Source organism: Orycteropus afer, unplaced genomic scaffold, assembly GCF_000298275.1.
Source record: "Orycteropus afer afer isolate SDZICR_OR568_19922 unplaced genomic scaffold, OryAfe1.0 scaffold00038, whole genome shotgun sequence".
Classification (NCBI taxonomy): domain Eukaryota; kingdom Metazoa; phylum Chordata; class Mammalia; order Tubulidentata; family Orycteropodidae; genus Orycteropus; species Orycteropus afer.
Window position 1 is genome coordinate 6,018,794 of NW_006921625.1, and position 17,934 is coordinate 6,036,727.

Consider the following 17,934-nt stretch of genomic DNA (forward strand, 5'->3'; position numbering starts at 1 on the left):
ACTAGATGGTGCCCGGCTACCACTGTCATCCACTTGGAAGGGATGTAGGAGATCCTGCATAGAGAGGGAGAACAATGTGGAACAAAACTCATAATCATTTGGAGGCAAAAAAAAAAAAAAAGAAGGTGGGGACCAGGTTTGCTGGTCCAATAGAGCCAGGTGGAACCACTGTGACTATGGCCCCTAGCTGCCCTTCAGGTCTGGAATTGAAGCCACACCTGTGGTTTCCAGCTAAACAAAGTACAGGCATGTGAATTAAACATTTACCTCAAGTAGACACATGCCCAGGAGAGAACAATCATGGGAGAAGGAAGGGCTGCTTATGCACAGGGAGACAGCTCAGGGCGCAGAAGAGTATGGAGGGATGGACACTGGGAAGAGGTAACTATGGGGAGGAAGTGGGAGGGGAGCTGTTGCATTGTAAATTTTGGTCAATGACATGAGACAAAGTACATTATGTGAACTGCTGTATGAAAAGTGAATTTACTCTGTAAATCTTCACCCAAATCAAAATAAAATGAAAAAAAAAAAAAAACATCTTTGCTCTTTAACACTTTAGGAGGTCTTTTGCAGCAGATTTGCCCCATGTAATATATCGTCTGATTTCTTGACTGCTGCTTCCTTGGGTGCACATCCAAGTAAAATGAAATCCCTGACAATGTCAATCTTTTCGCCATTTCTCATGATGTTGCTTATTGGTCCAGTTGTGAGGATTTTTGTTTTCTTTATGTTGAAGCATAATCCATAATGAAAACTGTAGTCTTCAATCTTCATCAGTAAATGCTTCAATTCATCTCCATTTTCAGCAAACAAGGCTGTGTCATCTGCACAGCAGAGGTTGCTAATGAGTCTTCCTCCAATCCTGATGCTGTATTCATCTTCATATGGTCCAGTTTCTCAGATTATTTTCTCAGCGTGCAGATTGAATAATAATAATAAGTATGGTGAAAGGATACAGCCCTGATACACACCATTCCTGATTTTAAACCATGCAGTATCCTCTTATTCTGTTTGAACAATAGCCTCTTGGTTTATGTGCAGGTTCCTCATGAGCACAATTAAGTGTTCTGGAATTCCGATTCCTGGCAATGTTATCCACAATTTGTTATGATCCACACAGTCAAATGCCTTTGCATAGTAAATAAAACACAAGTAAACATCTTTCTGGTATTATTTGATTTCAGCCAACATGCATTTGACATCAGCAATGATATCCATCATTCCACATCCTCTTCTTAATCTGGCTTGCATTTCTGGTAGTTCCCTATCAATATAATGCTGTAGCTGTTTTTTAATTATCTTCATCTAAATTTTACTTGCGTGTGATATTAATGACACTGTTAAATAATTTCCACATCCTGCTGGATCACCTTTCTTTAGGATGGGCACACATCTGGATCTCTCCCAGTCAGCTGGCCAGGGAGCTGTCTCCCAGCTTTCTTGCACTGATGACCAAGCACTCCATCGTTTGTTCAAACATCTCAATGGGTATCCTGTCAATTCCTGGAGCCTTGTTTTTCACCACTTCCTTCAGTGCAACTTGGACTACTTCTTTCAATACCATTGGTTCTTGATCATAGGCGACCACCTGAACTAGTTCAACATTGACCAGTTCTTTTTGGTACAATGACTCTGTGTATCCTCCCATCTTCTTTTGATGTTTCCTACATCATTCATTATTTTGCCTATAGAATCTTTCAATATTGCAACTCAAGGCTTGAATTTTGCTTCTGTTCTTTCAGCTTGAGAAATGTGGATCGTGTTCTTCTCTTTTGGTTTTCTAACTTCAGATCTTTGCACATTTCATTATAATATTTTATTTCATCTTCTCAAGCTGCCCTTTGAAACCTTCTGTTCAGCTCTTTCATTTCATTATTTCTTCCATTCCCTTTAGCTACTCTCCGTTCAAGAGCAAATTTCAGATCTTCTCTGACATCCCTTTTGGTCTTTTCTTTCTTTCTTGTCTTTCTAATGACCATTTGCTTTCTTCATGTATGATGTTCCTGATGTCATCTCACAACTTGTCTAGTTTTTGGTCATTGGTGTTCAGTCCATCAAATCTATTCTTCAGATGATCTCTAAATTCATGAGGGATATAATGAAAGTCATATTTTGGCTCTCATGGATTTGTTTTGATTATCTTCAGTTTCAACTTGAAGTTGAATATAAGCAATTGATGGTCTGTTCCACAGTCAGCACCTGGCATTGTTTTGAGTGATGATATCAAGCTTCTCCCTCACCTCTTTCCACAGATGTAGTCAATCTGATTCCTTTCTTTTCCATCTGACAAGGTCCACAGGTATCACCACCATTTATGTTGTTGAAAAAAGGTATCTGCAATGAATAAATCATTGGTCTGGCAAAACTCTATCACGTGATCCCCAGCGTAATTTCTACCCCCAAGGTCTTATTTTCCAACTACCGATCATTCTTTGTTTCCAACTTCCACATTCCAACCACCAGTAATAATCAATACATTTTGGTTGCACGTTGGGTCAATTTCAGACTTCAGAAGTTGGTAAAAATGTTCAATTTCTTTGTCTTTGGCTTTAGTGGTGAGTGTGGAAATATGAATAATAATAGTATTAACTGGTTTTCCTGGTAAGTGTAGGGATATTGTCCTACCTCTGACAGCATTGTACTTCTGGATAGATGTTGAAACTCTTTGTGATGATAAATTCCTCTTCCATTTGTCATTCCCAGCACAGTAGATCATATGATTATCTGATTCAGAATGGCCAATCCCAGTCCATTTCAGCTCACTAATGCCTAGGATATCAGTCTTTCTGCATTCCACTTCATTTTTCAGAACTTCCAATTATCCAAGATTCATATGTCATACATTCCATGTTCTGACTATTGATGGACGTTTGCAGCTGTTTCTTCCCATTTTGAGTCATGCCCCATCAGCGAGTGGAGGTTCTGAGAGCTTTACTCCGTCCATGCCATTAAGGTCAGCTCTACTTTGAGGAGAGAGCTCTTCCCCAGCAGTATTTGGAGTGCCCTCCAACCTGACAGTCTCAGCTACTGGCACTGTATCGGGCAGTTTTCAGGGCTCTTCATAAAGTTTTCCCGTAATACATTAGATAATGTTTCAGTTTTCAATGGCCAGTCTTTTGAGAAGTGGATGGCCCCTTCCTTCTTCCCCGTCTTTCTTAGTCTGGAAGCTCTGCTGAAACCTGTCCAGCACTGGTGACCCTTCTGGTGTTTGAAATACCAGCGGCATAGCCTCCAGCCTCACAGAAACACACAAGCCACCACAGCACAACAGCCTGACAGACAAGTGGTGGTTTTTAAATATAAAAGAGATGACTTAAACAAAGGAGCAGAGATCCGAGGGACACCACTAACACCAAGAAAGAAGAACCAGGAGCAGAGTATCCTTAAAAAGAACTCCAGTCCCTGTGCTGAGAACCTCCTCAACCCAGGGGAAGGCAGATGCCAAGACATATGGAGATCTCCAAGGAACAGATGTTGAAAAAAGATAAGGACCTTCTCCTAGAGCCAACACAGACAGAAAACCCTCCCCTAGAGTGGGCACACTCAATTTGGATTTCTAACCTCCTAAACTGTGAGAGATTGAATTTTCTGTTCTCAAAGCTGACCACTTGTGGTATTTGTGTTCCAGCAGCACTGGACACCAAAGACAATGAGCAAAGGTTAACATCAGTATAAGCTGAAAATCAAAGAACTAAAATCAACAGTGAAACAGTAAGGTCTGATCCGTCTGGGAGGACCTGTTGCTGATTCTTCTACAACCCCAACAGCAAATCTGAAGGAGGAGTTCATGTCTTTCTACCCCACTCCTGAGGATGCAGCCAGGGTGAGTCATGTGGCAACAGGAGACTGACGTTACCTGGTCAACATAACCCAAAGTTTTTGTTGGTTAAAATGTGTCTTCTAAAGTCAGAGACATGAGTCACCTGGGGACTCCCAGGAGCTTTTTTTTTTTTTTTTTCTTTCCCCCTGCATCAAAGCTGTACTGAAGGCTCACGTGTGCCCCTTTCCTGACTTCCAACTGGACTGGTCACCTGTTCTTAACTGATGCTCCACGGCAGCGTTCCACAGAGCAAGGGATGTGGCCTGCGTGAGGGTGCACCCGCTCCACGGGGCCACCGCTCCTTCTCAGGAGGAGGTCTGCCGTCCTTCCCTCCCCTCTCCTAGTCTGCTTAATCTCAGTGACCTCTGGGGCGGAGAACGAATGTCTGGAAAAATATCATTTCGGTGTCTTAAAGGAAATTACGCTGCATAATGCATCTAACTAAGACCAGCCTAACATCCGCAGCACTTAGCTCTGCCCTGAGGAAAAGAAGACTGCCATTTTGGGAGAATCAATCGGTGCCCATAAAACGGGTCTTAAAGTTAACCATTTCACAGCACAAGAGAATTCATGATGGGAGTGAGACTCGGTTTGACTTCTCTGTCCCTCAGGGAAGCAGTATATTAAAGAAGGGTGCAGTAATTTTCACCATTCCCCCTCCCAATAGTCTAACAAGCAGGTGTTCCCCTCAGCACATGGAATCAAATGCTGGCCCAATTAATCTGGACTTGTAGTCAGCGTGTTTGACTTCAAGGTGTCTCAATAATGGAAAAGCCAATCCTCTCACACCCCCATCATCTCCAGGTTCATCAGCTTAGCTCCTTACAAGGACTTAGCCAGGTCAGTCCAGCTCAACGGTGCCTGCTCCCAGTTGACTGCAGCATGACACACATATCACAAGACAGGGGCAAATGGGACACTTCTGAGTTCACAAAGAAACTTTAAGAAGGGAAGGAATCCATGGAGATTCCTTCTTTGTTAGCTGATGAGATCTCACTAAGTTTTCCTCCAGACTTTAAATGCAGATTCTAGGTCAAATCATTTTATTTCTAGTTAAAACAGATGGCAGCTTCCATCCTTGGAGTGCGCATTCTCGCCTGTTTACTTGTCTTATGCTAATAACACGGTCTCTCCCTACACACGTCTGTATGTAGAGATATGTATCCACATGGGGACAGTGGTGGTTCTGTGGTAGAGTCCTCACCCTCCACATCAGAGACCTGGTTTCAGTTCACAGCTACAGCACCTACTGCTTAGGCACTACCCGTTTGTCAGTGGAACACTGCCTGCTGCCGTGATACTGAGCAGGTTCTGACGGAGCTTCCAGACTAAGACGGATGAGGAAGGAAGGCCTGGTGATCAGATTCTGAAAATCAGCCTGAGCAAATCCTAAGGCTCACCGAGGTCCAACTGGCAACCCATCGTGGGGGCTGGTGCGGGGCTGGGCAGAGCTGTGTTCTGTTGTGCATGGGGTCACCATGCGTTGAGGGCTAACAACAACAACATGTGTGTACACACACATAGAGTCATCAATTGGAAATTCATTTTCTTTATTTCAGGCTTCCTCAAAACTTTCACAGGTGACATCTGACAGCCTAGCCCCAAGTTTCTCTTACTCTGATTCAATAGCATACTTCCCAGAGTGACTTCACTTGCTCTGTGTTTTATTAACTGTTAAACCAGTAGAACAACACTGCCCCTCACCCCCAAAAGGACTGGAAAAGAGCAGGGAAAATCCATCTCGCCCAATGCCCCATCCCAACATGACAGCAGCTACGATTCTTGCTCATTATCTTCCAGTCCGATTTGGTGAGCGCCTTTTTTCACTTAGCATCATTTCGTAAGTGCTTTCCTATGAAACTATATAATCTTTATAATTATCATTTTAATGGCCACACAGAGGAAACGCACTCCATAATTTACGTAACCGTTTACCTATTGTTAGGCTTTTAGCTGCTGCCATTTTTCACTCCTTTATGTTCAAATGCATGTTTTTATATAAGTGATTAATTTAGAGCAGCATGCAGGGACGACACTTCATCACTAATCTAAAAATACAGGGTTTGTATATTTACCACTCACATTTGATTATGAAATTTAATTTGAGGGTAATTAAGACATTTATATTCCAAACAGCTCCTCGACATCTCTCTCTCCTGGAACCAGACGGACACAGCCATGACTCGCCATTTTCATTGCAACCCAGCACAGTCCAGTGAATTCTAAAACACAATTTTCTTATGAAAAATAAACTTGATGAACTCCTGCTACTGAAGAGGCAAGAGATTACCGCTAAGAACAAGAGCCCGTGTTCTGTGCTGTGACCCCCCCCCCCCCCCCGCAAGGCAGTGCATCTGCCAATGCCACTGTGTTTCCATGCTCCGTCCAGAATCAAGGCAATACCCCCACTGGGACCATAGCCAGGGCCAGTGCTCCTGAGACCTGTTGCAGGTCTTCTGCGTAACCAGCACCCAAATTTGCTGGGGGGACAGGCCAAGGGGTTGGCTCAGGTGGGCTTCAGCTGTTTAATGCTTTTTGAAGCTTGCTGTAAGTCACGCCAGGGTAGATTGCCCTGTGCCTGGGGCAGCAGTTTACTGCATGAGTTTACAGGGGCTCAGGGAGCAGTCCACACTAGCTGTGTGACGCTGACCAAGATACCCAAAGAAGAACAGAGTGCCTCCCTGTAAGGCTTTTGTGAATGCCAAATGGGAAGAGCAACTGAAGCTCATGGGAGAGTTTGGGGTCATTTGTGGGAACAGACAAATGCACTGTGTGTGTTTGCTGAATGGAGGAGTAGAGGAGAGGATGGATGGAGGAGTGGAGGAGTGGAGGAGAGGATGGATGAACAAGTGCTTAAGGGAGCTGCATTTGTCTCCTGGACAGATTTCTGTAGACCATCCAGAGTACTTATGTGATGAAAGCATTTTGTTGATGGTGATCCTTACAAGGAGCTCCTGGGTGATGTAAATGGTTTATGCCCCTGGCTACTAACTGAAGGACTAAAGTTCAAATCCACTCAGAGGAGCTTGGGCAGAAAAGCCGGCAATCTAGTTCTAAGCAATTGGTCATTGAAAACCTCGTGGAGCACAGCTTTACTCTGACACGTGGAGTCTCCATGAGTCTGAATGAACGCAGAGGCAGTTTGTTTGGCTTTGTCTGGGAGGTTTGTTAGCCACTTGGTAAGGGCATAGAAACGTATCAGTCGTTTGCTGAATGAAGGAGTGGAGGACTGTGCAGGTCTACAAGGTGTTTCCACTTGTGCCATGGACAGGTTTCTCTCAATGCCTAAAGTACTTCCATGTTCAAATCATTTCTTGATGGTTAACCATTCCAAGCTTGACCCCACCAATAAACAGTCAAGGAACACTTCTGGAAAGATGTGTCCATGTTAATATGGAAGTAATTCTTAATGTCCAGGAAAATTCCATTCTGAATCTTTAGAAGCTGCTGCTCACCTATCAAAGGGAACGTGTATCCTCCTCTGAAGCCACAAAAAGTTAAGTCAAATGCAGAAAGTCCTTGGTGACCTTACAGGAACACTCAGTTACTGCTACTCAAAAAAATAAAAACAAGCTGACAACAACAAAACTAAACTGATTTGAAATCCAAGTATTATCATTATTGCTACTAATAAAGAAATAATTTTTATATACTTAGCAACTCCCTGTGAAACAGAGAAGAGTTGAGAATTATGATTATTTTTGACTACTCTGCCACCGACAATTTTTCTGATTTGTTGTATGAGTTTGATGGTTGGGTCCAAGACTCAGAATATCTTTCCAAACCAGCAGACTGATGTAGGAAGATTATTTCAGTGCAGTTTCTGGCAAATCAAGGTGATGAATAGCATAGTAGGACAAACTTATTCAGATGCACATTCTTCAGTAGTGGCAGGGAAAAGGGTGAAAAATTACTAGTAAATTGCTTTTTGTAAAAATGTTCTCTCTTTCAAATTTTCCCTAGTAGGAAGGTCTTCTGCAGCATGATGGCAAGACATGTTCTGATGCACTTGGACAGCAAAGGCAGTGAAGGAGTGAACATGAGATGAGAGTGAGGGTTAAGACTTAATTTTCCTGTTAGACCCCACCATCTCCCATACGCTGCTCTCCACCAAGTCCCTTTGTGTGTATCTTCTTAACCTCTTGGTATAAGTGTCCTTGGAAGGGTATATACTATCTCTCTTTAGCAGACATGCTCAGACCCACCCAGCACCAACCATCTAGTTCCCCTCAAAATGAAACCAGGAATATCAATGTGTCTCTAGTGTATTGCTTTTCTCTTCTCTCCAAATCCACCCAATTTTCTGAGCTCCAAATCCATACTCTTCACCAAGGTCTCCAAATATCCCCAGTGCCTGGTAAACCACCAAAGACAAAAGCAGGCTTGTTCCGTCATCTCCACATCACCTCTGGATGTGACCATTTCTGATTAATTGTTTGGTCAGATGACACCTAGGATCTTCTTTGGGGGTGGGACTTGCCTCACTGTCAGCTTGCCACAGAGCCAGACTTTTCCGGACTGGAGCTTCAGGACGGCTGGGCTCTGACCCAGCCGTGCACGTGGCAGGCGGGGCCCAGTGTACTTGTTCTTCCACTTTGCCTTCTCTCTGAAGCCTGGCCCCCAAGACACACTCTAGGATGTGTCAGCAGCCGTGGTCATCCTGGGTGAAAGGTCCAATCCAGTACTTCTCAGCAGGGGGTGGGTTTACCCCCTTACCCTCACTCCAGGAGATAGTTGCCAATGTCTAATGACACTTTTGGTTGTCACACTGCAGGGGGTGGTGCTACCGGCACTTAGTGTATAGAGGCCAGGGATGCTGCTAAAAATTCTATGATGCAAACCATCCAGCCCAAAATGTTAGTAGTGCTGAGGTTGAAAATGTTGGTATAATCTGAATAAATTCGCCAGAGATTATCTTTTGTTGTCCTCTACCATGGTGTCATGGATTAAATCGTTTATCCCAAAATATGTGTCAACTTAGCTAGGCCATGATTCTCAGTAATTATTCTCCATTTTGTGATCTGATCTAATTACCCTGTGCTGTAAATCCTGACTTCTGTGAGGTTAATGAGGCAGGATGGGAAGCATTTTTGTTAATGAGGAAGGATGCAAAAGTCAGCAGAGGGACCCGTTACCACCAAGGAAGATGGGCCCGGGGCCCCTCTGCTGGGAAACTCCCAGACCCAGGGGAGGACTGGTAAGGACTTTCCCCAGAGCCGACAAAGAGAAAGCCTTCCCCTGGGGCTGGGAATTTAGACGTCAGCCTCCTCGACCGTGAGAGAATCCACTTCTGTCTGTTAAGCCACCCCACTCACGGTATTTCTGTTCTTACAGCACTAGGTGACTAAGACACCTGGGCTGGTCCAGGGCAGACACATGAGAAAGCAGTACTGGTGCTGTCAAGTCGACTCTGACTCGTGGCACCCCATGTGTGGCAAACTAGAACTGGGCTCCTGAGGCTTTTCAGTGCCTGGTTTTTCAGAAGGAGCTCACCAGGCCTTTCTTCCCACGCACTTCTGAGGGCACCTGAACCCCCAGCCTTTTGGTTAGCAGCTGAGTGCAATAGCTGTTTGCAGCACCAGGGACCTAACGTGGTTGTGGCTGAGTTGGCTCCGATCCATGGTGACCTATGTTAAGAGTGTGAAATCTTGCCCAGTCCCGCACCATCCTCACAATCATTGCTGTCTGAGCCCACTGTTGCAGCCACTGTAGCAATCCAAACTTGGTTACCAGTGAGCAGTTCATGCCTGATTTATGAAGTACTTGGATTTTCTCTTTTATTCTGTAAAGTGCAGGGTCAGGCCTGTGTGAAAGGAGGAAGGTAAAGTTAACGGTCTGCAGACTGCAGGGAGGTGCCTGTGGTCAAAACACACTCAGATGGGGGCTGTGGGGTGCTCTCACCTCCCCTTCTCTGAGCCACCCTCCCCTTGGCCTGCAGTCCTAATGCAGTGAGAGCAAAGGATGGGGGAAGGTATCCTGCCTGTCTGTTGGACACCTGGGACTACCACAAGGAGTTGGTTTAGGATCAGGGAGATCATAGTCCTGTTCTGCCTGGGCCTCTACTTGCTGTGTGATCTTGGAGGAGTCAAATAACTTCTCTGAACATTTTCCCCTTGAAACAGCATGGCATGGCCTTCAGGGTCACTTGGAAGGGCCATATTCCACCCGTGCGCTAGCAAAGCACCAGGTCCTCAGACCCACCAAGTCCATAATCAGCAGCCACAAAGCCACGTTTGCCAGTGGTGCTTCCAGAAAAGTGTCCCTGGAGGTCTTGGAGCTGGGCCCTCAGGTTCCCCCGTGAGAGGTCACATGGTCCCTTACAGCTGAGGCTGGACAGTACAGCTGGTTCACACCTATGACCCTTGACTCTTTAGAACTCCTCTCTAAACCCAGGGCCTAGCAACCCACAGCTCCTCCCTCCTGCTTCCTTCTCAAACACAAGGAAAAACGGAGCACAACAAGCAATATGCTTAATTCTGTTTTATGCTTTGAGTCCAACCCTGAAGAAAGTTCTTCCACGTGCAAGAAACAGCTGGGGCTGTGCCTGATAGAGGGCAAGCATCTCACCCCACTGGTTCACCCACAGGAGCCATGGGCCACCTGCATCTTTTGAGCTGCATTTAATAATTCAGCCCAGGATGAATCCACATGATTAACATAAAGCCTCATGATTTTATTTTCTTTCAGGACTTAAGTACGGAAACAACCACCATTGTTTTCCTTTTCAGAGGTTGTGAGCAAACCATGAAACTTGATTCTGGAATGAATCATTTCTTCCCTTCTTTCCTGAAAGTATTTTGAAATAACCCCTCCAATGAATCAAGGAAAAGAGTTGCTAAGTCTGCCTTTGCAGATGAAGGGAGACCCGAGCTCTTGTCCTGGCTGATGTTAACCCATTAGAAGCAGGTGCACCTTAGAGACTTCTCTGGTCCGGTATCCCCTCATAGCAGCAAGGCAGGTTGATGACTGTGTAGCACCCGTAGAGGCTGACCTGAAGTAGGTTCATTGTAGCTCCCCATCGTAGGGTGCTGCACACTTAAGACCTAGAATCTCCAATGAGCCTTTAGAGCAAAAGCAGCCGTTCTCTTGAAGCCCAACCATAGCTTCATCACGATAGTAAAAGCCCAAACCAAATCAGTTGCATTTGGTAAACCATCTGCCCTTACACTGGAGACATGCGTACAGGCTGAGTACGTGCCAAGCAGAATATGTGGCATCAGTAGGCGTCTGCACAAACACAGTAAGGCAGGTTTGTCCAATGGGGAAACATGCGTTACTATCAAAAGAAAGACAACGGTCCCACCCGGAGAAGCAGGCAGGCTTTAATATGTGAGACTCATTCCGAGCTGTGCCCACTGGCAGTCCTTCCCTGTCTGGTTTCTGTGCACATACAGGCCTCACCCGTTTGAAAATGATCAGGAAACACTCGGCCAGGATGTTGGCTAAAAGTTCGTGCGGCCTGAGTCTGTGTGTGTGGTGTGCTGACGCCTCTGTTGGTGTTTGCTTGCAGGAACCATGGTCAGCAAGGAGTCTGGCACATGTGTGCTCACAGCTTCCGAGAGTGAAGTGGAGCCGGCCGCCTCACTGGCCCTGGAGATGAAATACGCCCTGGACCCCAACCGGCAGATTAAGAAGAGGAACAAGGCGCTACAGGTGCGGTTTAAGGATATCTGCGAGGCACAGAATGAGCAGAGGGACACACAGCTCTCGATGGGTCAGCCTGGCGAGCAGCGCGAGGCCAAGCCCGTCTCACACAAAGCAGCCTATCGCAAGTACATGACTGTGCCCGCGCGCAGGTCCATCCCCAACGTCACCAGGAGCACGGGCGTACAGACCTCCCCGGACCTCAAGAAGTGCTACCAGACCTTCCCCCTGGACCGCAAGAAGGGGGCTCTGAAGAACTTCCCTGCTGTGGACCCCTTTAAAAGTCAGAACAATGGGTCTCTCGTGGACGTCAAGGAGAAAGGCGAGGGGAAGGCCCCCGGGGAGGCCGGGCCATGTGGGGCGGCCCGGATCCAGACAACGGCCTTGGTGTCCCGCTCCAGTGAACACATGAATGCCACGGACCAGCCCTCAGGCCTCAACTGTGCTGACCCTTGTCAAAACCCTGATTTGCACAGCTGCCGAGACACCCCCTTCCAGAACGTAGAAGACCCAGATGAGCAGCCGCAAGGCAGAGCAAAGCATGGCCAAGAGGCGTCAGATGCCGAGGAGCCCGCCCCGGAGGCCCACGGCAGAGTGTTTAAGACAGAGGTGGCCACGGTGTACGCGCCTGCCCCCGGCGCACAGGCCCCTGAGTTGGCCTTGTCGAACTCCGCAGCAGCCAGCGAGTGGTCCCTGTGTCCATCGGACGAGGAGCGCAGGAGAGCCGTGCACCTAAATGGACTGCAGGCCTCTCCCAGCGCCGTGCTGGCCTGCTTGCCCCCCCCACAGTGCCCATCCCCCGAGTGCGGCGAGCAGCCCCTGCAGGCTCACACCCCCACCGGGGAGGAGAGCCAACCCTGTCAGACGGCTCTTGCTGCACGCGAAGAATACCAACAAATTGTGCCTCACACGGAAGTGGTCGACTTGAAGGCCCAGCTGCAGGTGATGGAGAACTTGATCAGCTCAAGCCAGGAAACTATCAAAGTGCTCTTGGGCGTCATTCAGGAGCTGGAAAAGGGGGAGGCTCACCGGGAAGGGTATGTATGCTCACGGTAGGCTCGCCACTCTCGGGTCTGCCTCGGCCCTGCCCCGAAAACCTAAGCCTACACATAGCGCCTAAAGCCAGCTGTGCTGGAATCTGAGGGCAGAGAGGGTCAGCATTCGGTTTCTGACGCCGCACTGCACACTCACGTGGCACGTACGCCTGAGTGTTATTCACCTGTCTGGCCTTGAATTCAAAATTGCACGTGTCGTTGAATGAACCGATGGATCTTGGCTTTTTTTGATCTCTTAGGACTATGGTTTGTGATACACACAGAGTATGCCAACCCACGGTCTCCAATCTAAACAAAAAGCTGCTTGCCTCTTAGGAATTGTGCTATGGGAGAGATGAGGACAGTGATGCAGACGGGGTTTGAAAAAGTGCGGCTTCGTTTCTAATACAGCACTGGGGTCACTTTGATATTCAGGGTTGGCTAAGGGGTTGTCCAATAGATGATGTTTTCCTTTCCTCTTTGCTTGGAACTCGAACCAGCAATGACCACATCCTAGGATTGGGAGAATGATGACCCCCATGGGTGCAGGTGTGTGCAGAGAGAAGGGCGCCCCGTCCCACTGCTGCTGTCCAGCACTGACGGCAGCCTCTGAGCTCTGTTTGCCTTCTTTGGACCTTGAAGCTGACCAGTAGCAACTTGAAAGACAAAAGATACACAGACAAGAGCTTACGCCCTGTGCTTGCCAGGCAGTGCCTCCCGGCTTTGTCCAGAGGGCCAGGCCTTGTCTTTTCCATCTCCCCTAGAAGCTGTCTCCATTTCCTCCAGCCCATGTTCCATGGCTTGGATCAGAGCTCCTGCCCTGGTGGCACCCCTCTCTCTGCAGGCCCCTGGACCCTGGGCTCAGCAGCTGGGCTCAGCATGAAGTCACTGTAAGGGCAGTGACCACCCTGTGCACAGGGGGGTTACTGCAGTCGAGGTTAGACAGAGTGTTTGCTTATTGGAGACACCACCCTAGTCCGAGGCAGCAGCGAGACAGCAGGTGAGACTGCAGGTGTCTGGTGCAGTCTGTGCTCGGCCGGGACTTGTCGAGTAGTGGAGGTAGCCATCCCCAGGTGTTCATTCCCAGGACCCCTTCCGATTGATATGCTATCATGTGCAGTCCATGCTGGTCAGCAAACAGAGGAGCTAGCCCAAGTGAAGGTCATGTGCGGTAAATCTGCAGCTAACCCGACACCATCGAAGGTTTCAGAGGCCTTGGGTCCGTGTCTCCATCTTCATCCCATTTCAACCATTAAGACTTGACCGTGTGTATCTCCCAAAGCAGCAGATGAAGACAGGCATGTTAGGGACAGGCTTATCCGCAGACCACAGTCCCCCAGGGAAAGGAGAGGGGCCTGACCGATGACAGACACTGCCGGCAGTGACCCAGTACCGACATCGTCGCGTGGAGCAGAAGCCCCTGTGTGTGCTGAGCACTGGGACCTCCTGGGAAAGCTTTTGTGGAGGCTGCTTGTTGGTCTCTTAGCCCAGGTGGGCAGGGGTTTCGGTGGGCTCTCTGAGCTCCTGGAGGCTCAGTCTAGCAAAGTGATCTGGAAGGGAGCAAGGCAGGTCCTGGGGGGAACTCTAGCCTGAAGCCTTGGCCAAGGGCTGCACCTGTGAGCCTCGTTTCTTTGTCTGTAAGGTGGAGATGGGCATCTGTCTTGTAGATGGTGGGTGACGTAAAGGGACCGAGCTGTGTCCTGATGTCGGACTTGCTGATTGGAGACCATGGGGGTGGGGAGATCTGGATGCCATGTAATGGCCCCTGTCTGAGCTCAGCATGGGGAATGTGCCCCTGACACACACTCAGTACACGCTGCCCCTCAGCCCTGTCCCCAGCAGCCCTAGAGCTGTGTTCAGTACAGTAGCCTGAAGCCACATGTGGCCACTGAAATGCCAACTGACATTAATTATATGGGAACATTCAGCTCCCGGGTCAGGGTAACAGTGTTTCAAGTGCTCAGAAGCCGCAGGTGGCTACTGGCCACTACAGAGTGGGCACAGAACATTCCGGTCGGCACCACAGTCCTTCGGTCCAGTGTCCCCAGTCACAGCACAGGGCCGGTCTTCACTCTTTGGAAGGGATCCTTTTACTTCCAACCCCCCCCCCCCACCGGTGGGTTTGCCAGCACCAGAGCAGCTCGCGGTGAAAGGGCAGCTCAGTGTCCCAGGGCCACCCACACCTGCTCTATGACCTTCATTTCCACACCTTCTTTGAGCCCCCTGGAGTCCAGAAACAGGGAAGTGACAGTTTCAAACTGCAAGGCCATCTGTGGGTGCCCGCTCACTCAATGCCCAGGCGTCCCTGGGCCAAAATATTTTGGCCAAAATACAAACCGTCCACCAGGTCGGGGGGCAGGGCATGGCAGCAACCTCAGAGATGAGCAGACAATGGGCAGCTTGGTCTTCACTCCTACCTGGCATTTGGGTCCAGCACAGAGTTCGGGGAGGAGGACAGGTGAATGAGTAGCAGCAGGTATGGCCACAGCCCACAGTGTGCTGGAAGCACTTGGTGGCAGGACATCAAAGTATAAATACCTGTAACCCACCCAGTGCCGTGAAGTCAATTCTGACTCACAGTGCCCCCTAGAGGACAGAGTGGAACTGCCCCACAGGGTCTCCAAGGCTGTCATCTTTATAGAAGCAAAGCCCAAACCAAATGCACTGCTGTGGAGTTGATTCTGACTCACAGCGCCCCTAGAGGGCAGAGGAGAACTGCCCCATAGAGTTCCCAAGGCTGCTATCTTTACAGAAGCAGATTGCCTCATCTTTCTCCTATGGAGTGGCTGATGGGTTCGAACCAATGACCTTATGGTTACCAGCCAAGCACTTAACCTCTGGGCTACCAGGACTCCTTTTAAGCCTCACAGGGATCTATTTATTAGAGGTTATCAGAGCCAGTGTCCTATATAACACATGTCAGCAAAAAGCTAGATAGTAAATAATTCCGTCTTTGTAGGCCACATACGGTCTCTGTCACAACTGTTCTACTTAGACCTTGTAGCTTGAAAGTAGCCATAGATAACATGAGTGGGTGACTGTGTTCCAATAAAACTTTGGCCACAGTTGTCGGCCACAGTTTGCTGCCTCCTGGTATATGTCTTGTAAATGTGGTGACTATAGATACTTAACTGAGAAACAAGGCAAAATATGGGTTCAGGGAGCTCCAGGGTGTGTGACTGCCAAACACACAGGGTGTCTGTCTCAGGTCTCTGGTGCTGCTCTGACAGAAATAGCACAAGTGGATGGCTTTAACAAACAGGAACTTATTACCCTACAGTTTAGGAGGCTAGAAGTTTTAATTCAGACTGCTGGCTCTGGGGGCTGAGTAAAGTCCCCTCGACCCTGGCCTTCAGCTCTGCCTCTTATTCCAGGACTGCTGGAGCTAGAGGCTTCTCCTAACTCATGCAGCTGCTGGCTGCTGAGGCTGACTAACCCAAAGTCAGCAGGTAAAATGGCACAATCCTAACATCAGCAGACAACGCGGCAGGCCTCTGGTTCAAGTCCAGGAACTGGAGATGAAGACTAGGTCAAATACAGGATCCAAATGTGCCAAAAAGCTCAAGATTTTTTTTCTCAAACTTGCCCATACATACTAGAAGCAGGCCACACCCCAAAGGCAGCTCCCTTTCCGCTGATTAACATCTCATAGCAGATTCCACCACGGAGTTGATTACCAGTCTCATCATGGGGTATAACTACATCCAGCTGCCCAGCCACTCAAAACCGCAGCCCAGCCAAGTTGACACAACCTTAACTACCACAGCATCATTCCATCACACATTCAGAGGGCTTCCCTAAGCGCTGGGCCCAAGAGTGAAAGACATTCCTGCCCAGGCTTTGAGGAGCTCTCAGCTCATTGACATTGGGTAAGCTAAAGCATCAGCCCCCATATCTGTGTAACTTACATGTAGAGTTAATCCATGACGTCATTTCTGGAGAACCTGAAAAGGGTCTTGCTGTCCCACCAGCAGGAAGAAGAGGCCACCCCAGATGTGTCTGTGATGCGGCTTTAACGTGGGTATCTGCTGCTAGATGGAGAGAACTGACACGCTCGTTTTATCTTATGTCCCTCATATTAATATTAATGATACTCAGGATGGACATCTTCAAAAAGGCCTGCGGGAGAGGAGAGCACTCTCCGAAGGGGCCCTAATTCTCCGCATCCAAACAGGATACCAACTGCATCACCACTGGACGAAGCAGAGAGATGAGGTCACCGGTTAAGGCACAGAGCGTGGGAAACGCATGCCGGGGCAGCAAAAGCAGCACCACTGAGGAACCAGATTCCGACTCAGGAGCTTTCCCAGATTCTCCCTCTTCCAGACGCTTCGGGGCAGGCTGGGCACAGCGGGAATGGTGGCATCTCCATCTGGCTGTGCTCCCTCTCGAGGGATGGCGGGGCTGCTCTTGCCAAAACCGACCCACTCAGTTGAGATCGAAGTCTTCCACCTGCTTAGCTGGGGATGGCCGTATTTCCAGGAGGGCAGTGGGTGGCGTATATAAATAGACCGCCTCTCCCTCACCCCGGTGGCTCTGCAGACAGTTATGGAGCATCTTCAGAATGCTGCATGTGGCCTTCCCAGGCTTCCAGCGTGGTCAGTGGACCACAGATGGGCAGGGCATTGGGGGCAGCGAGCAGAAAGGAGTTCGAGAGCAGGTTCAGAAGCTGAAAAGCTTTGCATCCTGCTGGAGGTACGCCTGACCCTTCGCACACCCCACGTGAACAGGATGAAAATGTCAGCACTTCGTTTGCTTACATTCTTGATAGATCAGTTTTGCTGTCTCCTCTCCACATAGCCTGTGCCTGTCACCCAAAACATGTGAAAACATTCTGGCTGGCCGGCTGAGGTCTGCCCCCCTTGCAGTTGTCCTCCTTCCACGTTCCAAGAATGAGATTTCGGGAGGGAACTATGGAGACTCGGTGGCTCCACCCCTCCCCTAACTCTAACCATGCGCAGGACCATTGACTGCTGTACATCTGCTTCCTCCTCCACAAACAAGGGCTAAGGATACCTGCCCTGTGGGCTTAAGTTGGAGAGTCAATGAAATATGGAAGACAAGGACCCAACAAAGTCACTTCCTTAGAAGTCACTTCATTACAGTCAGGGAAGCTGAGCTGGGAACCCAACTGAACACTAAGAAATGTGTTCTTGGTTGACTGTCTTGGTGCTTTATTTCAGAGGGTTAGGAGGGTTCAAGAGTCCCTGGGTACAAACCGTGAATGTGCTCAGCTGCTAACCCAGAGGTGCCTCAGAAGGAAGGTCTGGTGATCTGTTGGGAACCTCAGGGAGTACAGTTCTACATGAGGACACACATGGGGTTGCATGAGTTAGAAGCAACTCAAAGGCAGCTGGTTTTAGGAAAGGCTGACGATTCCAGAATGCAGACATTAAGCTTTGAACTTGTCTTCAGAGCAAAGTACGGCACGAGTTG

General features: G+C 48.5%; 2 protein-coding genes across 2 annotated transcripts in view; one reads left to right on the forward strand and one right to left on the reverse strand.

The window, feature by feature from the left end:
• The window catches only part of DOCK1 (dedicator of cytokinesis 1), a 542,405-nt gene that overhangs the window by 322,273 nt on the left and 202,198 nt on the right, over positions 1 to 17,934 (reverse strand). The window lies entirely within an intron of this gene.
• INSYN2A (inhibitory synaptic factor 2A) overlaps positions 11,336 to 17,934 on the forward strand; it is a 42,376-nt gene continuing 35,777 nt past the window's right edge. The window contains exon 1 of the mRNA XM_007936801.1: positions 11,336 to 12,501. Coding sequence (XP_007934992.1) covers positions 11,336 to 12,501 — 1,166 coding nt within the window. The remainder of the gene's footprint in view (positions 12,502 to 17,934) is intronic.